Source organism: Lagopus leucura, unplaced genomic scaffold (assembly GCF_019238085.1).
Source record: "Lagopus leucura isolate 7727_CA_CO unplaced genomic scaffold, USGS_WTPT01 Super-Scaffold_100021, whole genome shotgun sequence".
Classification (NCBI taxonomy): domain Eukaryota; kingdom Metazoa; phylum Chordata; class Aves; order Galliformes; family Phasianidae; genus Lagopus; species Lagopus leucura.
In genome coordinates, this window is record NW_024962274.1 from 5212037 (window position 1) to 5236984 (window position 24948).

General features: G+C 42.5%; 1 protein-coding gene across 1 annotated transcript in view; it reads right to left on the reverse strand.

Annotated features, from left to right (window-relative positions):
• LOC122183777 (U2 snRNP associated SURP domain containing) overlaps positions 1–15624 on the reverse strand; it is a 41899-nt gene extending 26275 nt beyond the window's left edge. Inside the window, exons 1-10 of the mRNA XM_042878073.1 lie at positions 15530–15624; positions 9110–9157; positions 6615–6713; positions 5431–5545; positions 4993–5126; positions 2846–2913; positions 1430–1524; positions 1311–1346; positions 1137–1219; positions 525–690 (exon numbers count right to left, since the gene is read on the reverse strand). Of these exons, the coding sequence (XP_042734007.1) occupies positions 525–690; positions 1137–1219; positions 1311–1346; positions 1430–1524; positions 2846–2913; positions 4993–5126; positions 5431–5545; positions 6615–6713; positions 9110–9157; positions 15530–15574 (889 nt within the window). The 5' untranslated portion in view covers positions 15575–15624. The remainder of the gene's footprint in view (positions 1–524; positions 691–1136; positions 1220–1310; positions 1347–1429; positions 1525–2845; positions 2914–4992; positions 5127–5430; positions 5546–6614; positions 6714–9109; positions 9158–15529) is intronic.
• Positions 15625–24948: the final 9324 nt, after the last annotated feature.

Consider the following 24948-nt stretch of genomic DNA (forward strand, 5'->3'; position numbering starts at 1 on the left):
ATTTTTAAGTTATATCATTGTTGCACTGCAATTGTTCAAAATGTTTTTCTTTTTTCTCTCATAGTAACAAATTTAAAATGATGTTATTCAAAAACAAATTTAATAAGCCATAACAACTCCTACACACTGTAATTTACTTAGCAATGGTCATAGAAGAATACCATTTTGCATAAGCAGAGAACAACATCCTTTCATTTTCTATTATTTTTGTCCAGGATGTAGGTTTCTGATTTTTGGCTCTTCCTGACCTATGAAGGCATAGCTTTCCTTAACACTTAAGATACTTTTTCCTCTTCCCCTCTCACCCCACTGAAGATAGACAAAATAGTCCATACAAAAAGCACGTTTGTTGTACTAGTTACCTCTTAAGTATTAGAAATCCAGATACTACTCAAAAGAAAAGGACCTAATTATCATCAGTTACTAAGAATTATTTCCTGCACACTGGTCACATTTATTCACAAAATGTACCACAAAGTGTTCCTAAAAAATAATTATGACCCCTAACTGAAAAACCTGTTTACCATTTAAGTTCTTTAAAGCTCTTTCAGCATCTCTCCTGTTCATAAATGCAACAAAGCCACAATTTCTTTCTCTTGCTCTTTCTTCATCAGTTCTTGGCCACATAATTTTAACACTTGCTAGTGGTCCAAAGCGTCCAAATTCTTGACATAACATCTCTTCATTCATCTAAATGAAATAAAAGTAAAAATTAGAAATACCGCTGCGAGAGGCTAAGATATTTGTTCATATTTCTGTGCAAATGCGGATATTTTGATTTCATGGAGAACACTTAATCCTTTCCTCACCAATTAAATCTGCTATAAAACATTAATAATAAGGAGACTGAATTCTAAATTAAGCACAATCAAATTTCTCAGATAATTCTTCTCAGAAGAAAATATTCACAGAAAAATCATTTCTGTTCAGCATTTTTAAATCTAGTAACTGATATTTTAACATACACATATACAGCACATCTATATTCAAACAAATACTGCCTCTACAATTGCTAACTGTACCTTACATTTTTTAAAATGTATTTTAAAATATGCCACTGAAAAAAGCTACTGTCACAATTTCAGCTAGACACAAACATGCTAATGCTGCACTTCATAGGATGGCTCCAAACTTACTTGAGGATTAATGTTTCCCAGGTACAAATTTGTTGTGCTTGGATCCCCAACATCATGTGACCCTGGTGCATAATCATCCAGTACTACAGTAATGGAGAAGAAAATAACAAAAGTCACAACCCTTACTATGCATTTAAGCGACATTACATTGAATGAGAAAAGAATCTGTATTACCACCAGATGATCTGTTTCTTCTTGAAGGAGCATCCACTGAATAAATAAACAAGAAACACGTATTTTAGTCAAGAAGTTTTGTACACCCAGCAAACACAAAGGCAACATGGACTACTCACTTGAACGACGCTGACCATCTGAATCCGACTGGGGAGGTTCGAAACGACTCAATCTACCTTTTGTTTTGTGTCTTTCATCACGCTCTTCTTGTATCCTACAGAACAAGTTGAATGTAAGTAACAACTTCAACAGTTCAATGTTTTTATTTTAAAAGATCATTTTTTGAAATAGGAGAATGTTTAATGTTTACTGAACAATGGACTTGTTAAAAATTTGAAATTGCCAGTATGCTTTCATTTTTTTGCTGAATCAGGTGGAATGTAGCCACCAGAATAATTCCAGCTGCATGCTTCCTCATTCATACTGTCAAGGTATTTTTAGCTCAAAAAAAAAGGCTTGAGAAGCTGTTTGCAAGAGTAGAAATAAAAGCTGTGCTCTGACAGATTGACCTGAATTCCACATTGGACAAAGATCCATTATCTTTTCAAGATGCACACAACTTCTGAGCATCTTTCTTCTCCTACTTTTTGCAGTCATTACTCACATGAGCTGTTAAGGGTGACATCCGAACATTCCCAGTACATACAAGACCCTCTCTCTGTTTATATCTCTGATGAAAGCCCTCACACAAGTAACTATTTGGTATTTCTCTGTCTTCTGATTTAATTTTTGGTTCATTTTCTTCATTATTCTTAATTATTCTGTATTAGCTCACATTCCTTTTAATAAATTATTTTCTCCCATCTATGTCAGGTTTCTTCCTCTTCCTTCTCAACTCTTCTCCCAAGAGGAGGGAGGGGTGTCATGCAATTAACTCTTGAAACTGACATTCACATTAACTAAACCAAAAATCATCTTAAAGTAGCTCTAGAAACATAACAGTAATTCATTTATTCTGATCTCAGATATATGTTGTTTTTTTGGTTTTTGTTTTTTGTTTTTTTTATTTGTTTGTTTTGTTGGGGGTTTTTTTGTTTTTTGTTTGTTTTTTGTTTTTGTTTTTAATCTTTAACTGCTCTGGATATTTTTCTGCTTAGGAAGGCAGTACAAAACCTCAAAGGTCAGACAAACACTGCTGGCATGGAAGGAAATCCACTCATTTTGACCAGCATACTTCAGTGCTTGCTCATCGATCGTTTTTAAAGTCTGTGATTCCAGAACAGAAATACTCTTCAGCAGTACTGGTAAACTCTTCTTAGTACCAATCAGCACAGAGAAAGGCAGAAGCATCAAGGACACCAGAATACTAATCAGATGGGATTACCCACACAGATCACATGGGCTTGTACCAACCATCTACCAGCAAAACTTCACGCTCCATTTAGAAGTGTGACTGCCAACGCTAACAGGAAAGGCTTGGAGTGGAGAGAGACTTTAGGGAAAAGCTTAACAAGAAAGATCAAAAACAGTGTCTGTAGAAACAAAGTAGACATACTCTGCGTGTGTTGTTCACAGAAACAACCAAGGAAACTTACTGCTTTAGTTCTTCTTTAAAAAGTTCCAGATTGCTCTTTTTCTTTTCCTTCTCTCCTTTCTTCAAAGGCTAAAATTAAAGATATATCAGCCAACATTTGAGCAGGTACAATGACAAAAAAAAAAAATGGAAATGGTATTTATGTAAAACATTTTAGATAATTTCCATGCATTTTTACCCTCAGCTTTCAAACCAAGTAAACTACAGAAGAAAATAAAAGAAAACAGACTTGAAAACATTAAAAATGACTGCTACCAAACACAGCTACCAAATGTAAAATTAAGGATAGCTTGAACTAAACTTTACTACTTCTGACTACTACAGTACAGCATATGTGATCCAACACTTTCTCTACAACACACAAATTTAAAATACCTGTGGTGTGTTTTGTCAGTTTGGTCCACTTTAAAGCTTATGACAAAACTGATAACTCCCTTAGCAAACCTTCATGCTCCAATTAAATTGATACATGTACTTTTTCTTTTTAAGAATACACACACATATATACACACAAATATACAGTAATAATTTACATGTGTATATATGTATATCCAAATATTTTATCCACAGGCAAACATTCTACATGAAAAGAATTTCCATCTGTACTTCCTTTCAGATATAAATGCAAGTCTGAAGAGTTATTGTAAATAGTCAAAGATCTTCAGAAAAACAACTGAACGACAAAGAAAATGGATTTTCTTCTTAACTGCACTATATGCACCTTAACTAACTCCTGTGAATCCTTCTACAACATTGCTTTTATAACCGAATTTAAATGAAAACGTTTCCAATAGGCAGACATACAAAATATTGGTGTTACACACTACAGCTTTGGAAAAACTGGACTTCCTACTCACCCCAGGCAAAGTTGTTTGTTTTTGTTTGTTTTTGGGGAGTGTCTGCCAAATAAATAAAATCATTTTTACCTCATTATCTTCAATCACCATTGGACAGGGCAAGTGAGTAAACTGATTGCATTATCTGCTAAGTATTTATGACAAATTTGAAAAGCAGCAATATTCTTACAGTACAAATACTTGCATACGACAACAGAGCTCAGAGTGATTAAAAAAAACAATTAAATCCAGGTACTGTAGAGCTTTACATATGATAAAAATCAGAACCTGCCATCCAGCATCACCCCACTATTTGAGATTTGAGGTTTGCTTAAAGCTGGAGGAAAGCTAGGATGGGATTATTCACAATTACCACATTCTGTCTCATTTCCCATCCTAGTAGGCAGTATCACATTGTTTTAATCTAAGTTTAAGAATTGTAGTAGCACTTTTAAAGACTTCCAAGACATCAATTACACATTACACATACACAGTAGTCATATGTAACTATCACCTGACTTGATAACTAAGCCTGTTCACAAAAATTCCAGTAATTTTTATATCAAAAACCTGAGTTTCAGAACCAGAAAATGCACCCAACCATGCAATGGTCAAACTAAATTAAATGAAAACCATGCTGTTCAGTTTCAGAAACTCTCAAGTTCTAAAACTTACTCATTTGGTAGAACTTAAAGAGCTGAAGGGAACTGCTCTAATATTACCACCCAAGACAAACAATTGTTTTTAAAAAAATGACTCAAGAAGAATTTGGATCAATGCAAAGGTGTCGTCTCATTTGATTGGTTTGTGTGGGTTCCATCTCTTGTTTTTGGGGTGGTTTTTTTTTTGTTTGTTAGTTTGGGGATTTTTTTGTTTGGTGGGTTTTTTGTTGTTGTTGTCGTCTTTAAAGGTACAAAAGAGTTACAACAATGGTAACAAGAAGAATTGCTTCTAAAACTTCACAAATCCCCCAGACTGGAGATTGTTACTTTAAAACAATCACCAGATCTGTATTCGTAACCAACAGGAATACAGTAAAAACATACTGGATATGTTTTTAATGCTGGAGAAAAAGTGAAAAATGCTGGAGACAAAGTGCAGCATCAAGTACGTGGCACTGGATACAGGTCTATCAGATATCTGCATTTTATCTTCTTGTTATTTTCTAAGAATTAAGCAAATCAAACATGTTCCCACCTTCTTTTACTGTGTGATAAATGGAAACACTACACTGCAAGACCACACAGACTTTTTCTAAGCACTTCAAAACAAACCCTTGAACAAAGAGTTAGCATTCAAATAAGAAACTTACAGGCTTTTTGGTTTCTATCATTAAGAGGGATGGAGGCTTCTCATTAGATGGTTGACTTGGTTGGTTTTTTTGATCTGAAAATCGTGATGAAGGTTTATAGATTTTACCCCGTTTTTCATCGGTTTCATGTTCCTCTGAAACCAAAAGCAAATGAAAAACAAACTATGTTAGCACTGCACCAGGACGAACACTTTTGGTGATTAAAATCGTCTTTTAATAAGAAGAGCAAAGATCAGAAAATTTCCCTGAAACTTGAAAGGACAAATCATCTGTCTTAACTATTTTGTGAGTTAAAGTAAAAAGTAAATTTTAGCATCAAATTTCCATGACTGTTTATAACGCAACGTATCCATTTTAAAATGCAATTCAAAGCCAATCTTCATCTTTAGTCTAAGATGAACAATCTACCACTACCACCCAAAAAAAGATTAGTTATACCTTTAGATGCATTAACAATTCCTCCTCTTACAAACGTTTTCACTTTATTGCCATCGCTCCCCTCAAAGGCAGCAAGGAATTCTTCATAAATTTCTGCAGCAGCCTTCTCATCCTCCTACAAAGCAAATGTTAATCATTACTATCACCACAGAACAACCCCCACTAGATAGCTATTCTTAAATTAGCTATATTACATCCCTTTTTATTTCCTAGAGTTCATACTATGAACTCTATCAAATGCACTTCAATTTCAGACCAAAAAAAAAAAATCAAATTGCTGAGATACATGGGAAGAACACAGCAAGCAGTACTCAAAGCAAATAAGTTTGGTTTGGGTTCATTTGGCAATTTAACATTTGAAAGGTTAAATCGAAGAGACTGTACGAAAAACCAACAGTGAGACTGAAGCTTTGTTAACACAAGAATATGTACTGCTCTCTGACACTTATCCGTTATCACCGATTCATCTAACTGAAGGAGACAAACACCAGGATCACCTGTATACATTCCCCAGAAAAGTTATTTCAACTCTTCAATAAAGTTGAGTACGATAAGCTAAATGAAACACCATTATATGCTTCTCTATGCTAGCATTTTCAGGAATCTAGCAAGAAAAATCCCACTGCAGTACAGTAGGAGTTGAGTTTGTAATGTTCAAAGTCCAAAAGTTCTAAACTTCCACTTCAGCAACTATATGCTACATATTTCCCAACATTCAGATGCTCCTGAACATCCCAAAATTCAGTTTATTAATGATCAAAATGATTAAAGTTAGATACTAACTCATCAGACAAAAATACACTTTGGAGAGTAACAAGGATGTATATTGGAACAATTTCAGAGACAACAAATACTCTACTGAAATCTAAGGTTAGAGAGCAAACAGAAAATAACCTAAGGTGATATCTGTCTTCATTTTAAAAAGCACAATAACCAATGGATTGCTGTAATTCAGCATTTCAGGATGCCAAAGAACTTGAGTTCTCACTTAGATAAGCAGAGAAGCAAGCCTCCAAACACCACATACAGCAAGAACAAATTAAACATGTAAAATATAATTCAATTTCATTCCTATAAAGCTACAGTTTTATAAATCAAAACAAAGGTCTTGATGAAGCTATTTATAATGTAACAAACTAATTCCAGCCCTGCATACATCCCAACATTTTGTTGTATGTAATTACCTTCTTTTTTAATTCTTCTTGTTCCTTCTTGCTCAAAGTCCGTTTGGCAGCACTCATTTTGCCAATGCTGAATGCTTTAAGTTTACTTTCCATTAAAGGCTGCAAAAGGAGTATGAAAAATAATAGAATGTTTGCAAAACAATTAAAATAATACTACTCTTCAATTTGGCCAAGACCAGAAAGTTTCTAAGTGAATTACAGGTGGCAACTGGTTTATATGTTCAGAAAATAAAACAAAAGGCTTCCTGCACTTCTCTCTGAACTATCTAATACAATAAAACAAGTTAAATCTGTGTTTCAGAAAAATGAATGGCCAATGTATTAATTAGGAAACTCCTAAAACATCGTTCAAAGACATCTCAATTTGATGGGTGCTTCCTGTAAAGCACCGAGAGAGCAAGGACAACAGGACAACGACCATGTTCAGAAGACATGAGAAATGGGAAGGAGAGAAAAAGAAAAGAAAGTCCTGAAAATTCCTAGTTTAACACAGTAGCTCATACAGAACCAGCCTAAGAACAAGAATAATATTCTAAAAGGTAAGAAGGTAATCCATCCAAAGTCTAGAAGGTAATCCATTAGCCTTTGTCTTGAAAAGACTTTTTTCATGCTCTGACATAGCTGACAGTGATTAACTGTTTAAAAAAAAAAATAAAGTTCAATAAAAGATCAAGACAAATAAGGTGTGCAACTTCTCTATGATATTATTATAAAAAAAAAATCAAATGCCAACAAGATTTCCTCTAGGAATAATTTCCTGTATAAGAACGTTCATTTCTAGTATCAGCTTGCTGTTCAACATCTCTTTACCTAATACAAGAACAAAAAGCTGAACAACTGTTAGAGATACAATCAGCTTATAATCCTTCTTTAGTAACTCAGAAGCTTCTTAGATTTGTACTGAGCATTCCACCAAAAAGGTTTTTTTATTTCTTTTAAAAACATTTCCTAGTTCCTAATTAAATGGGAAATGACCCATTACAAATTAATGCAGTGTTGTCTGTGGAGTCATCTGCTTTATGACGCTGTGTTTGTCAACATGAGCCCCTGTGATTTGTTCATCAGCAGGTTTTCACCCATCTACATGTCTTCTAAGTGAATAAAATCACATTTTCCTGCTGTCTGAATGACAGCTCATATTTCAGTATGACAAGCAATACAGAACCTTGGCACGCTGCTGTGGCACAGCAATGCCCACAAAAACAAATGCTGCACTCCTACTCAAGGCTTATCCTGCCATCCACCAGTTATGTCTCACAGCAGATACACACAGATCAGCCACAGAGCCTGTGTTCTAGTCACATAATGAAAGCAGCTGTAGGACAACCAGAGATCTGGCACTAAGACCTCCTCTCTTCAGAAATGATCTCAGAGAAAAACAGTGCTCCATGTGGCAGGAGCAACATCAAATTAACAGGAGTGAACTCATTTACTCCTGCGATTCACATTCCAGGAGGCAGTTATAGCATTAACCATATGCAGCTTCACAAAATTACTAACAGCACAATAGCATAAAGCTTGAAGACCTTCTTCCTTTACTGAATGGAAATGACACAACGAGAGGAGTAAAGCAAATGATGGAAGCAAAGCAAAAACTTCAAGTTAACTAGCCAAATCACTGCATGAAAGTAGATTCCCACTGAACATAACACTGCATAAGATGGCATGAAGTACTGAAATCCCAGTTTCAGAGACAGTAAAAACATTTTCAAAAGAGTTTTAGGAATGATTTTCTAAATTGCATGAAGGAAAGCAAGTCATGAAAAATATCCTATTTTTTCATCAGAAGTTTCTGCTGTCGTAACTTGAATAATGCTTTCATACAAGCAAGTAAACTTGACTTCTTCATATGGCAAATATATATATATTTATGTATATATATAGGAAGATATCTAAATGAGAGATGAATTGTCTGGCACTTATGCTATTTGGCTCTTGCTGCGTATTTCATTTTGGGTCAGGAACAGGTAAGCCCTCCTGCAATGTGCCAACCACAGGACTGGGAGAAGGTATCTTCAGTGCAGAAGCAAAGTAACATTGAAACAAAGACAGACAACTACATACCTGTTAAGCATTTTTGATTAGAAAGAAAAACAGAGGACTGAAACAGGGCCACCTCTTCCCTCATTTTTCTGAGAAACCAACCGCATACAATAAAAATGTCCACTTTAACATACACTGACTTAAAATTAACCAGCTAGCATTTTGAACTACACTCGAGTATAAAAGAAACATATTTAAACACGAAGAAGCAGTGAAAACTGTATGCATCTGTTACAATGCAACATCCTTCAGTAGACCTTCCTACACTCCTGGCTGTTAAAAACTTTCAAGGAACATTTTATTATTACTTTTTTTTTTTTTTTTTTTTAAATACAAACATCCATATTCCATTTACAAACACCTACAGACTGTGCAACAGAGTTTGCCTGCAATAATCAGCTTTCTTTGGAGAGCAGCCCTCTTTCATTTAAAAAAAAAACATTTGGCCTTACATGTGTATCAGCAGACCCAGTGTTATGTGCCGCATCCGGAGCTCTGACCTGGAGAGAAAATGAAGAGGAGGTGAGACACAGAAGGAGAAAACCAGGCCAACAAACTGCTTCCTTCTGATTCAGTCCTCTGCAAGTGATTCCAGGTTCAAGGTTCACATACTCAAGAAGGACAACAGGCACAAAGTATTTCGGTGACATATTTGAATACTGTCACAGCACCCACAGAAGTCAAACAAGGGACTACCAATAAAAATGCCTAAATTTTCACAGCTCAATTTTTAAACTTGCCATTAACATCATTTCAAAGAGAAAAAAAAAAATGCAGTCTGCTACAAGGAATCTGCCAAAGTTGTCACTAGACTGCTAAAGATTACACTGTGCTTAAATACACATGCCTTACTACTACAAAATCATTCCCAAACCCGCTCAGTGTGGTGCACGTAGATGCAAGCCAGCTAAAGATCATTAAGTCCAATTTGTGAATATTCATCAATTAACTCTATTACCCTAAACTAAACAGTAACTTAAGTTGAAAAAACACACAGTAGTAATGCATGCCCAGCTGTCAATTTCAATGCAGTGTTAAAACTATGAACAAGAATTCACTGATCCACAGCTCTACAGCTTTCTTTGAACACTTCCCTATCTTTTCAGACAATTATGCAGTATTCCGTCTGTGACCTAAAACAAGTGATAAATGAGTTGCCAAGGCCCAGAGAGACAGCACTCAAGCTGGATGATCCCTAACAAGTTTTAAACCGCACATCTCACACATACTAAATGTTCTGCACTACTATATATAGTTTACGAGACATGTACTTTCCTTCTGTTGCTGTTCTGTATTTAAACTCACTCCCCTTTTTTTAAAATCAATTCTAGGCTATGGAACATGTCTATAAAATCCGTGCAGAGGTGGTGTTGGGCCTTTTTAAAATCAGATTTGAAATTCATTTAAGTGATACAAACTCCAGCAAACAGAACTGAGCAAGTTCTGAAGTTATGTAATGCCTGAATTCCAGAAAGCCTCACTAATGGAACTTCTGCTGTTAAGACAGAACTGCTTGATGCACAGCTCATATGTAAATTGGAATTTAAAGTCAAAATAAAAGATTTTCCTTAGCCAAAGCTTATTCATTAGTTACAAAACACCAGCATTTGTTACCAGGTATTTACAGCTTCTATCAGAACTAGCACACCATGCCCATGCTCAGCCTTCTTGACCAGAAGTCAAGGCATGACAAAGCATGAGGGAGGTTGGCTGGGATTTTATGGCATCAGAAGAACGAAAGTAACATTTCTCCATTCTCTTTGTATCACAGAGGAGTTTTGGAAAGCAACAGCATCCAATGAGGGTGGGTGCTGGGGTACTTCCACGGAGGACAACAAGCAAGTCAGAGTATGCCATAACAGGCAGCACCCAGGCCCAACACAGTGATGTTTAAGACACAATAGATGACATCCTGAGGAAGGATGCACAGAACTCTCCAGGCACTACCTCCATGTCCCAGCAGGACAGCTCTGGAAGGCCTCTGACGCGGGCCAGGTGACCAGCAGGCCACCCAGGGGTGCCCACAGAGAGGCACGACAGCTCCTAGCCTGCCCCAGGGCCCTGCCTCACAGCACCACTTCTGCACCGGCTGAGCTTCTGCCAAGGAGAACCCCAACAGCTTCCAGAAGCAATTCTAGCTTGCTCCAGAAAACACAGAGCCACAGTATTCTCCTCCTGACAGCGTTCTTTTTTTGTTGTTGTTTTTAAGGTCTATAAATTTAGCTCACGTCTTTGACCATCCAAGCAACTGTACTCACATGGAAAACTGAAGTAACTCCTGACAGAATTACACATCCCTATCTGTCAGTTTCTAAATAACAGCAATTAAAGAAGACTAATTTAATACTTGCAGCACTGCACACCAGCTGCATTGCCTCGATGTGAGGGGCAATGTTTCCCTCCAGGAGTGACATCAGCTGGGTTGATTCAATAGAATAACTGAGCCCTACAAGATTCTTTTTCCCTCTTCTAATCAGGTTCAACAGCGCAACTCAACCGCAGACAGAGCCACCCTGCAACCCGCTCCAGCAGCTGCTGATCTGAGAGATGAGGACAGCTCTTCTGTGCTCACCATGCTGATAGAAAGGCTGTGCTGGGTCTTCCTTTCCAGTAGCTGCCAGCATAAGCAGCTTACACAAGTCCTCATTCCCAGTTCACCGCCACCAACACTCCACATGAAACTGTTTTTCTTCAAAAACAGCACAATAACAAAAACACAAGCAGATTCTTTTCCAGTTGGATCAGCCTCCATTTCTTTCTCTGCATGGGTCCCTCAAAGACTTTTGCCATCATAACCGAAGCAGCAATGCAGGCTGCTTCAATGCCATTCCAGAGAAAACGCAGCTCTGGAAGTCAGGTTGCTCAGATCTTTAACCCTGAATCTACCCAACTTTGATCAACCTTCAAAATGGCACAAATATATATAGTAAAAGGAGCACAGAAGGGGAATTTGCCATAAATTCCTACCAGGAAGTCAACACTGAGACCCATCTCTCAGATTTTGATGCTTAAGTTTTATTCCAGATTCATGGCAGCTTCCAAAGGAAACACAAAAGAGATGACTGTTCTTCCAGATCTTTCCTGTCAGCAAGCTATGTGCCCACAAATCCAGTTCTTCACATTTTCCCCAGATTTAGCAACCTCTGGGTAAAGCTGGCATGATGACACTATTTCACAAATGTTTAAAATATGCTGTACTACATAAACGTTTAAGCTAATATTGGTGCCATTTTGTAAAACATCAAAGAACAAAAGCTGCCCATAAAACACAGCATACGATCCCACAGCCATCAGACTCTGGATGCTATCTTTAGAACGATAATGGCTGCAAGCCTGAACATAAATCAAAGTCCTGCTCCTGCAAAACTCACAGCCCAAGGGTAAAGCTGTTATACACAACTCTGGTTACCTCTCACTCCTGCTCTGCTTCAACACCCTCCCTTCATTCTGCTCCCACACCAGACAACTGATCTGCAACACAGAACTAGATGGCTTCTCCCACTCTAGCTGCTCACCTGGGAACGAGATGGCTGGGGAAGGTCAGCCAAACCAATTTCTTAATCATTACAGGCTGCCTCTCTAATACCATCCCCCCAAAATTATGCCAAATCACCTGGAGAGGACAGCGTATGGGAAGGAAAGCATTGCTAAGGCTGAGAACAGCCGGTGTCAGCACTACCACCAAGGAAATGCCAACAGAATCACATCTCCAATTCAGAGGTTAACACCCAGCAAGGGCAGGGAGGTTTCTCAAACCAACTTGCCTCTTTTTATACTTCCTTTCTCTATCAAACAATCTAGGAAACAAATGCATGCAAACACCCATGAATTAAATTTTACAGCTAATCTACTTACTCATCACATTTACTAGAACAGTACATACTAGCATTATTCACTGTTTAAACAGACATCACTTGCATGCACAAAAGCCAATAGAAAATTGCAAGGGATGCTTTCCCTTTAGAATTGATAAAGGTTGGCTTAGCAACAGGGATCAATATATTAACTTAAGGACCCATCCATTAGTTTAGCAAAAGGAAATAAAGTGTGTTAGCTCTTACTTCACTTGGTATGTGGACAGTCTTGTTTTTCTGAACCTTAAACAGAGATGAGCAGACAATATTCCATCTTCTACTGTTCAAGAGGAAATTGAAAGTAACCTCCAGCTACATATCCATCAACACAGGAATGCATTCACGCCTCTCCTGCTCTTCTTCACAAGCTGAATAACAACGCAGGAGAAGCTAAAGACCACAGGTACCACCATCCTGCAGAATGCTACACCTAACTGGAACTCACACTTGCACAGATTTTTCATTGCTGCCCCTCATACACTTCAACTTACCAATGAAGGCTGCCCAGACACAAGAATCTTGGTTCTTCAATGTTTTATTGATGCATAACATTGCACAAAAGCCTAAGAAATGCATTTAAGATTAGGTAATGTCCCTAGTACTCTTTTCAAATGAAAAATGGGAAACTTACAATTTGATCCCAGTGAATAATAACCTCCTTTGCCATGTGGCACCCAAGTGGTGGTACCAGATCACATGCAAGAGCAGCAGACATGCAATACAGTTACTGCTCTTAGAAGATGTATTAAGAAACTGGCAGAGTCATCCAAGCGGGTAACATTTCATTATATTGACATTAGAAAACAGAATTAGAATCTGCCATTTTAGAACTACATCTTACAACGAGCTCACACGTAGTCTTTGGCAACCTTCATTTCCTCTTCCTTCATTTTGTCCTCCGTTACCAGTTATTTTTCTAGAAACCTTAGGCACACCTTGTTATCCTAACCTTAACATGACAGGTGAATAGATGATGCTCTTACAACACATTTCATATAAGACACTCTCAAATTTATTTAGGTTATGAAAAGCAGCTACCACCATGGCAGCACAGACAATGGATGCTCCTAGCCCCAACCATCTCAATGGATGGCCACCAAACAGTGAAGCAAACAGACAATACTGGACTGAAATAAACTTGATGATAGTCTCTAAAAGTGAATTCATATACTGCAAATCTGTGCTTGGACACAAACACCAAAGAACAAACATCACATGCTGTGAATGGGAGGAACTGCAAGTTTTAAAGCCTCCGCTTGCCAGGTCACCAGACTTAGAGCACAGGAAACACATCACAGTGCTCTTCCCAGAAGACAGGGTGGAAGCCAGCAAGGGAACATCCCAAAATTGCCAGTAAAACACATCCTATGGAGTTTACAAAACATATCTTATAACTTGCAAACACAAGGCACCAAAGGAAATGGAACCTAAAACTCTGATTTATTTATTCTTAAGTAAATAAATTTTTTAAAACGTCAAAATGTTGCGTAATTACTTGTAGAAAGCAATCAAAACAGTAATACAAACATTCCATGAACCATTCTTTTCTTTGCTACATACAATAACATTGATGAAACAAGGTCTACAATATTTAGCATGAGAAAAAGGCCACTGGGAACACAGCACATGCCTCTGAAGTAATAAGAAACTGAATTGAGGTGGAACTGCAGGGAGGTGGCAAGGCTTAGGGCCTTCTGAGAACTCCAGGTCTTGAGAAATTAACACATATTTGTTCAACGTTGCAGTCTGCCACTGATTTCAATGGCATGACTTAGTATGAAGGACAGTCTGCACACAACACTGCAGAACTAAGGAAAGTGGGGTTTTTTTTTTAATTATTATTATAAACTTGAAAAAGGGCATCAATACAGAAATAATACACTGATAAAATAGTAAATTAAAAAAGCATAACTGTAAAAAGGAGAGGATTGTACACAAGCTGCTTTGTACACCATGCGATTGGTTGCAGTGCTCTATAAACTAAAATTCAGTGCCTAATTATACTTGTAACCCCACCACCCCCGGCCCCTTGGAAGCCTTTCCACACAAATTCTCTATCCAGATCCTGCTCACAGTTCCAAGCCAAAGGGAAGATGTAAGAAATGCTTCCTGACAATATTTGGAATAGGCCATGAAAGGCAAGCAAAAATAAAACTCCCTCTCTAATGCAAACACTCTCAGTAACGAAATTTCAGTTGGTTTCCAAGCAAAATAATAATAATAATAATAATAATAATAATAATAAAGAAATCCTGCTTTAGCTGAATAACAAAAAAATGAGCAAAAGAACATTTATCTCTACAGCACCAGAAATTCCTGTGCCAAAATTCCTGTGCCAAAATTCTCCCTTGACCGGTTTCCACACTCATTACGGGAGGAAGAAAGAAAAAAAAAAAAAAAAAATCAAAGGAAGAAGAAGAACGGTCAGGAGAAGTTTTGTCCTTCTGGTCTAAGATCTGCCAGACCGAGGGAAGCAGACAGCACTGCAGCCCCAACCCGCGGGCCGCCCGCAGCCCGGCCGCTCCACGCCGCAGACGGGACGGAATTCGAGGAAGGCCCGGCTCCGGGCTGGCGGAGCGCGGCCGCGGACACGCCGTGCGCGAGGCAGCGCCGCCGGGGCTCGCGGCCCTCGCACCCAACGCGGCCATTACGGCACACGGAACGCGCGGCGAAAGGCGCGAGGAACGACGCGGCGCTGCCGCCTCCCGCGGCTGAGGAACGTGGACCGCCAGCCCGTTAGAGGCCCGTTAGAAGCCCGCTGCCCGGCGCCTTGCGGACGCCCCGCGATGGCTCGGACTCCGACCGCGCCGCACCGCCCGCTTCCCGCCTCTCCCCGGCCGGGCCGCGGTCCCGCCGCGCAGGAGCGGAGCCGGGGCGGGGACACGGGGACTCGGCAGGCCGCGCCGCCCGCCCCGCCGCTCCTGGTCCCCGCCGCCCCGCCGGCGGGTCGCGGCCGTTACACCCCCCGCCGGCGGAACGGGCTGCCGGGCCTCGGGCCGCCCCGCGGAACGGCCTCACCTTCCCACTGCCTTTCTGCGAGCCGCCGGGCGCCTTGTCCGCCATCTTGCCTCTTCCTTCGCTCAGCCCCGGCGGCGAGGAAGCGAGCGCCGAACCGCGGATGGCAGCGGAAAGGCCCCGCCCGCTCAGGGCGGGCAGCCGAGCGCCGAGACGCCGACGGGGCGGCCTGCGTCGGGCGTCCGGCTCGCGCGCCCCCGCGCCGCCCCCCGTCCGCCGTGCGCGTGCCCGCGCCCGCGGAGTGGCCGCCGCGTCCCGTCCGCCGCCCCTGCCCGCGGAGCGCTGAGTCACCGTGCCGCTGTCGGCCCGGCAGCCGCGTGCCGAGGCGGGACCTTGCTGCAGACGGGCACGGTGCCGGTCTGAGCGTGTTAAACTCTGGAAAAACAAATTTCTTCCCGTCCCGCGGGGGGACGAAAGCTGGTGGGCTTCAGTCTCTGCCGGGGCGGGGCTGTGGTAAATGCCATCTTCCTGCAGGTACAGCGGCCGGCACACGGCTCCGGCATCGGTCCTGTCCAAAACCCCGCTCCGTTTTTTCATCGAGTCGGTGCAGTGGCGGGGCGCAGTCACCCAGAGATGCCGGTGAGCAGCACCTCACACCTGGTGCAGGACAGCCTGACGGGCCCAGCGTGAGTATTTTACAAACAGCAGAAGCATTGCAAGAGCTGTCAGAACCTGAGCCCCTCACAGGGCGGCAGCGGCAGGGCTGTGTGGGATGGGCCCAGCTGCGTCCTTCACCTGCTGCACCCACAGCAGCACCCCAGAACAGGGAACCCATGGTTCCTCGGGCCTCGCCATGCCAGCAAGGTGAAGAGCATCTTGAGTGAAAGCCGTGAGCTGGGCCTGTCCCCATGCCACCTCCTCCATGGAGAGCCAGGAGCAGCCCAGACTGCACGGACATGCCTGCGTCCCACTCTGCTTGCAGCTCTTTGGTCTAAGTGCTGTCTGTGTCCCATCTGGGGCTCCTGCTTTCACATTAGCAGAGAAAAACCCAAATGAAGTCGCTAGGCAACCCCAACCTCCTTAGCAACCAGCCTGAGAGGCAGTCATTCACAGGCAGCACCCACCTGATGCCCTCCTGTCCCTAGGCAGCTATTCCTGGGCACACTGCTGCGTTTTCGGGAGGCACCAGCAATCCTTACAGCTGCTGTGAAGGACACACGGTCACACACGATGGGAGGGGTCTCTATTAACATAAAAAATACTGGTCTGCACTGCCTGAGCCCCTGGGAGGAGAGACAAAGGCTGATCGTGCAGGGTCTTTCCAATCGCTGGGCGTTTTCCCACAAGAGCTTCAGAGACAGCAGCAGGGACCGGCTCACCTACGCACAGCCAACCTGCTCTCTGCATGTGGCACAAACAGGATGGCAGAGCAGATCCTCTGATTTTTGGTCTTGATATTACAACACCGTGGCAACTTTCTTATTACTGAACACTGCTAAGTGGATATTGTGCCCAGAGGTCACATTACATTTTACATGACTCTTGTGTTCCCTTGTTCCTATGAGTTCTCATCATAATGCAAAAGATGGTGGGGTTGTGGTAATACTTAAGGAAAAGGCACGGAAATGAATGAAAGCTTTAAATCCACCAACTCCTAACGCCTACGGTCACGTGAGCCACAGTAGAGAGCAGCTTACGCTAATAACTACATTTGACAGTGCAGATAAAACCAGGATGATATGTTTAGATTAGATGAGATATTACGAGGAAAGTCCTTACTCAGAGGGCAGTGAGGCGCTGGCAATGCTGCCCGCAGAGCTGTGGGTGCTCCAGCCCTGGAGGTGCACAAGGCCAGGCTGGATGGGGCCCTCAGCAGCCTGCGCTGATGGGTGGCATCGATCACTTCGGAGCTCAAGAAAAGGAGAAACATCTCATCCAAAAAAACCTGAAAATTCTCATCAGTATGTTCGAATAGAAACGCAGACAGAAATAGAATTACCTGCAGCCCTCCTGCGTGCGGTGCACAGCGGCAGCGCCCGGGCTCCAGCAGGGGCCGCGCGGGGCCGCAGCTCAGAGCTGCCCGGCGGCAGCGCGGGGTCAGGCGGGGCTGCGGTGGCTGGGGGCGTTCAGCCGGCCCGGGCGGCGTTGCTCAAGGGGCGGGCTCTCCCCGTTGTGTGCTACCTACTGCCTACACTGAGCAATTATAAATGGGGCAATATTGCTGCTGGGAGGGGCAGCGGATCTGGCAGCGTGGGCCCAGCTCCGAAGTGCTGCTTCCACTAGTAACTGGCGTGGGGAGATAAGCAGAAATCACGTGTGAGGAATCCTGTGTGCTCCACAGATGAGCTCCCCATTGCTCAGAATGGGCAGTGATATTACAGTGACCATATCCTGTGATTTCTGCTTCATGAGTCACACCAAAAAAAAGGAAACTGACACAAATAACTACCTACATACTAATTGCTTTCCTATTCCAGCCAAGTAAGTGCTTGGCCAGATAGCACTACTGCAACTGAGAAATCCACAAGGCAGACAGATGGGGGTCACGTGGCAGAAATATGTATGTCTCTCTCTACCATTTGCAAAATAACTATGCAAAAATGATCCGGTAATGGATTGGGAGTAAGGATCAAGAGATATCAGATGTTTAATGAGCTCTCTTCAGAAGGGAACTTGATTTAAATATCACAGTGAGTGTTTACCTGCCGCTCCCACAGCACTGTACCAGCTCCCTCCCACCACCCACCCTGGGGGATTCCTCTCCATCTCTGCAGCCACCTCCACTGCCTGCTGAGTCCCTCCAAGCTCTGCTCAGATCTGCAGTGGAACCACTTCTGATTTGGGAGCAGGAGGGAGAAGAAAAACCCAGCTGTTGACAGCAGAATTTGGGGACAATTGCATCAGTCCTTCTATAGGCTTTGTTGTGCTCCAAACTTGCCCACAGAGAAGCCTTTCCGCAGGAAGGAATGCTGTTAGCCAAGAAGCTTTAGGGGTGGATTAGGCGGGCTTCTGTTGTTTCAGAATCCCAGCAAAGTCTTTTTCCTCCATCTTTCTTAAAGAGAAAGAGGTTATTAAGAAGCACTTCAGCAGATTGAGGAAGCACAGGATTAGTGTCATCCATTACATCCTTTGAGTTTTGTCTTTAATGTGGTAGTGGAAACAGGTGCAGCACAGAGCTGAAAGCAAACCAGATGGGAACTTGTACTGGACAGAAGGAGCACTTTGGGCCACAGGAGGAGGGACAAAATCTGCTCAGCTCTCCTGGGAATATGCTGATAAACCTGGTTTGAAAGAAAGACTGACACTTCTGGGTAAAAACAAACATCAAACTGGAAAGGAACGTGCCCTTGCATGTAGCAGTTTGGGGCCACTAATGTTTCAAAAATTTGTGCTCCATTTGGCCTCAATCCCTTTATTTAATCCACCTCATTAATCCTTTTTAATTATCCACTTCATTGTAGAAATCCTCTGCTTACCACTCAGCTTCTATGCTCCTTTGTAATTAATAAACTGCACCAATTAAGAGCATCATGATCCACTGCATGCTGTGAAAGGGAAAAACAAGAAATGCACAGTTGGTATTCCAAAGGTCATCTCTACAGATACTTTTTCAGAGTGAACTATACTGAAACTGTGCTATTTATAACACATCACAATAGTACGGTAGCAATCACATACAGTTAGTGAATGGCATTATGCCCTGGGCTGGATGGGATGGGAAGGGAAGGGAAGAATGCAGTGAGATGCATAACTCCGTGGAGGATTCATGCTGGAAAGGGTAGATGATCGTAGTAAAAAGGAAATACCAGAGATTTTTCATTATAATGAAGTAGATCTGGTTGTATGCAAACGTGGGAGTTATTAACTGTTTTTATAATGACAGATATAATTAGGCAATGATAGGGAAAATCATGAATTATCTTAAATAATGAACACTAAACTACACTCAGTAAATCACGCTGCAGTGCACTACATTTGTCTTTCTGCCTGTTTTATCCCCACTTCCACAGGTGCTCTCTCACCATTTTTGCCCATTCCTCTCACTTCAGGACAAAATCACAGCTCCTTTTGCAAAGCTGGGTATGAGAGGACAGGGAAGATTTTATGTGCCATGGATGCTCCTTGCCCTGTAGCAATGAAAGCACACCTGAGGGCATAAGAAAGCAGATCAGGAGTAGGACAGAAATGTAGCTACAGGGTGGACAGGTTTGTAACCCTATGCTTTTGCACTCTCAGTATTGGCTCACAGATCCCTAAAGCCACTGTCACTGTGTGCTGTTTTCCCATCACATAGGCAGCAGTTTCCCAGCTTCTCTTTCTTTATTCTACCTTTTGTGTCCTCCCACCTCTGAGACTAAAAGCCATAGGTAAGAGTTCCCAAAACAGGCAGAAAGATCCTCCCCTGCATACTCACTTGCTGTTGGAAGCTGAGTGTGCAGCATGGAAGGAGAGCAAGGTAGAGAGGAGATGCATCAGTGCCCACGGCCAGAGCAGCTGCAGCCTGGGCTGCTTGGAGACACTGGACTGCAACTGGGACCCCCTGAATAGTAAAAAGAAGAAAAAGCTATAGAAGGTGGCTGAGTGAGAGCAGTTTGATCCTAGATTCCCAGTGCCTGTTGTGCCTCCTCTCTGTCACCTGGCTGAGTCTCCTCCGCGTTGCTTTATCTCCCAGCCCTGCTGCACTTCTCTCAACTCCACATCCCGCTCTAGTCCTCCTGCTCTGCAGCTGCTTTCCCTCCCCAGATCCCCGTTGCTCTTCTAGGAGATGTGCTTTATTGTCTTGAGAGTTTCTTCTCTCTCTGGGACTCCCCAGACTGATTATGGGGGCAACATCAGACTTCTGCTATTTAGCAGAGAAAGGTCAGTAATTTGCAGTGTGGCTTAATTCCAAAAGTTCTTCTGCAACTTCTTGTTACAGAGAATTAACCTATGTGGATAGAGTCCAGATGTGAAAATTTATCATCTGTTTAAAAGCATGGAAATTCTGAGTGCAGCCTTTCCTTTCTCCATACCAAGAGTTCCTTCTCTGAGTTTACCAACAGTGATATCAATTTGTGCTCTGGAAAACTCCCTCACTTGGTATTTGAGTTAGCTGTGCACATGCAAACAAGCAAGTTTTCCTTGGCCATGCATTTTGCAAGTGAGGGTTCAGCCCTACAATCACTCACAAAGGACAAGCTTACTTTAAGCTTACTTTGCTCTTGCTGTAGGTACCCTGTAGGGAGGACAGTGATGGATTCTGATCACAGGGAACATTTGTGAAATATGCATGCACCCAGTATGCTATTCCTCATCACAGTCAAACTAATTTCACTGCAGTACTTATGTTCAGGTTTGCCAGAAGAAGACAAAATCTACCCCCAATCTTTAAAAAAAAAAAAGAACTTAAAAAAGGCATTCAGATAAATTTTCTTAAAATGTGTTGGGATTTATTCTTCCAGCTTGTGCAGTATTTAGCAATTGCTTTGCTATTTCCTTTACCATACCTATCTTTTCTAACCTCGAACTATAGCTGAGGCTTTAAAATCCAAACATCACTTCCACTTTGCTTATCTATTAAGGAGTTATATTTATAAAGTATAATTGGCCCTAATTAGTTACTTAAGAAGGAGAAAATGATGCAAGGATTCCTGTTTATCCAGTCTGCACATGATCATGGGGTAGATGGCTAAGGGCAAGTTAACCTCTTCAATAGTAGATCAAAGCACTATGCCTACTCAATTATTACAAACGATCACATTCGCTACAGTACAAAGTTACCCATCAAGACATTATTTTCAAGAGACTGATATGAAGTTGAGAAGGGATAAAAAATCACAGAGAGGAAAATGTTTGTGTGATTCTGTACGTTCCACCAGAGAAACTGCAAGCATGAGCTACATTAGACAAAGTGAGATGAGGCTAGAGCCTCTCTTTCCTTTTCCTTTTCCTTTTCCCTACTCTTTTAAATAAATACGGCCAAATTCTGCCCTCACTCCTGGTCCGTGGGGTTCCATGATGGATGTCGGAACAGTCAGACATACTGGAGAGGTATTAGTGAAGAAGGATAAAATCCAGGGCACACAGGTTAGATGTTTCTACTCAGAGAAAATTTCTTATTAAGAAAGAGATTCGTAAAATCTGTCTTGAAGGTTGAAATATAGAAAAGGCAAAAGAAGTGAAAAAGAGCATTTTATGGCAAAGTGTTACCATTAAAGAGATTCCTTCTGATTAATGTTCGCCCCACTCTGAGTGGGCTGAGTTGGATGAGGCTGAAGCTGTATCTGCAAAAGCACTGTAAATCTGCCAACCACCACAGCGTTTGCTAACACACAGACTTCCTCTAGCTGTAGATCTAATTTCTTTACTCACGCAGAAAGACAGTGGATAACAGGAGGGCTAAGCAGGACCTCCTCCCAAGCATGCTGTATAAATCAGAGCGCAAAAGATGAAATCAGCTTTTTTTTTCTACCTGAAAGGCATAATTTCATTGTGGATGACTGAAGTAATTCACAGTATTTTACAGAGCTTGTGATATTTTAGACAAAATGATACATTGTGAAAGGACTTCAAATGTGAATAAAATGAAAGCATGCTATAGAAACAAATCCACATCTGGTATTTTGGGAAAACTTTTTCTTTGATTCTTCATGCCAGCACTGATGAACACTACCTCCCATTATTTACCTCATTAGACAATGCCTTCACCAGAGTTTTAAGAGTCTTCTCAAAGGTTATTTTGAGACAAAGCCTGCAGAACATTCTACACATGCTAGAAGAAACCCAGCTATATGCTGATCATGCCCTTCTAAATATAAACCCTCTGGTTTAGAGCAATGCACTGAGGCTTCTTCACACACTACAGCCTGTGGACTCCTCTCTGTGACCTCCAAATGCCCTGACTTTCCCTTCCCAACCACATAATAGTCAAGTAATACTAACCTTGATGGACTACACAAATAAGAAGCTATTTTAAGGTTGTAAGAGCTTTAAACTGTAAGGTTCCCAGTACACTACTCCAGCTGGCTTGCAAACAGAATAACTAACCCTACATAAGGTGTATACGGCTGTCTTTATGAAAGCCAGTCTGTCCTTGGAGATCATTCTCTCCCGTGAGACAGCAGCCCTGGAAAAAAAAGGAACCAGACTGCTGGTGATTAATTTCATTACTGTAGCTCCTACAGCTGTGTTGGACTCACTTGGAGATGATATGAACAGTGATCTTTAGAAGCTCTGAGATCACCATGGTGTTTTCTGTCCAGACAAGGAGACCCAAATCCTACATGTGTGACATTACCTAAGCACTTGGCAAAAGCCCAAGCTTGTGCCCATACAGAGATAGAGAAAAGGAACTTGCAATCTATCTGTAGTACTGCTTGTATTTATATTGACAACATTGACAGGTAAACCCAGAGGGACAAAGCAAACAGAACCAGACAGCAACCATAACCCTGTCCTTCTTCCAGAGAAGTATTTGCATTTAGCCCACAGTGCCAGCTGCACGGGGACACAGCCTAGAGACACACGGCAGGACAGAACTGGTTGAGTTCACAGCATCTTTTTACCTATTGCCAAGGAGCACAGGGACTGTGCAGCATATTCCTATCTGACCCCAGCGCTGGAAAACCAAAAGCTTCCATCCCACAGAATGTTATCTTAGCGCATTTTAAAATCCTACAGGAAGACAAGAACAATGGGGAAAAGTTTCCAGACATTTATCTTCACTGCAGTGACAGCAATGCATATCTTCACCAGCGCCCAGACATTCAGGTGCCACTGTGGATCCGGAACCATCAGCAAATTCCACGTGCTGATTCCCAGCAGGGCTACTTCCCACAGAGCCACAGACCCAGTGGGTGTTTCTCGCAGGAAGCCAGGAGATAGGCAATATTCTCAAGGCAAGAGGACTAAATGCCTCCTGCCTGTGGGAAAGACAGAAGTGCCGAACAAGTCCTGCTGCTGCTGCAGCCCAGCGCTTCCATCAGCAGCGGATGCTGCTGTTGTTTAGACCATCTGTCACAACAGCTGCTGGTGCTTTTCCAGCAGGCTCTTCAGCACAGGTCTGAACCACGTGGCTCCCAGCCACCTCTCTGTACCTAACCTTGAGGAGGGAGGCTGAAGACCACATTCACTTTGGCCTGATGCCTAAGGCCTGCGGTGGCATTCACTACCAGAGATGAAAGCATCACTTAGGAACCACGCAGTAGGGTGGGAGCAGGGCAGGGAGGAGACATCTGGCTGCCAACCACCTCACCAGTAGGGACAACCACAGTGACACAGCCCATGGGCAGCATCTATCCTGTCTGCTCCTGGGGCTTCTTCAGCACAGAGCAGCCCATCAGAAGATGGACCTCTGCCCTAGGCTGAGCAGTTTAACCCCGAAGAGCCTTTCTTCTCCCTAAAGCATACATTGCAGAGCCCACAGAGCACTCTGCTCACCCCAAGGACTGTTGTCCCTGCAGGCAACCAGGCTTCCACCTCCCACCCTCTAACATGCATGAACATCAGAACACGTTAGGCCCGTTATCTAAAAAATAAGCCCATTTGTTTAATATTTTACTCTACTCATTAACTTCCCAGTACTGTTTCAGCTGTGTTTATTTTCCTAGCAGGGCTTTATTTTTGTAAAGATTACAAGCAGTGCCATCAGCGTGCCCTACTTTGGACAGTTCCGTAAAATCAATGTTTTCCTGTAATGAAAAATGCACTGAACATCACTTTTAGCAACACATTTTTACTGCTTCTTTTGTGCCAGTTTTTAAAAACACTTTTCTGGTCACCTTTATGTTCACAGTACCTTGCACGTTGTCACTACTCACTACTGAACAGAAGATTTTAATAAAACTCATAGGGTATGGCGCCCTAATTATGCTGTACTGAGATTATACTGCATGAGTTTACATATATATCAGAATATTATAGTGCAGTAAAGACACATGAAAATGCACAAGATGTTTAAGACCATTCATATGTGCTGAAAGCAAACAGAAAGGAAACACGTGGAAGCAGCAGAGGACAGCCCCGCACTCCAGCTGCCGCCTGAGACTGCAGGTCACTTCACTTTCTGCGCTTTCTTCCTTTTACCCCAAACTTCTTACCGCACACCAACACACTGCCACTGCTTTCCCTGGATTTATATATTCTCATTATGTAACCGTGAACCGTGCCGCTTGCATAACCGCATTGCTAAGTGTGGGATTTGTGTAAGGCTCGGCCCCGCGCAGCCCCGCGCAGCCCCGGCGATCCATCACTGCGCCCCTGCGGTCTGCAGCGCGCCGCTCGCACAGCAGGGAGTAGATGGGGGCCCAGTGTGTCAGTGTGACATACACACACCCTTTGCAGCCCGGGCCCCGAACGTTCAGCCTAAACCAGCTTCTGTGTTCGCCGCATGACAGAACGTCACCGAAGATCGCGGCCTCGTTGTAGCGCACGCGGCAGAAATCGCATCCGCCGATGTCCCCCGCCCGGGGGCACCGCCGGGGCACGGCGCGACCCGCCGGGGT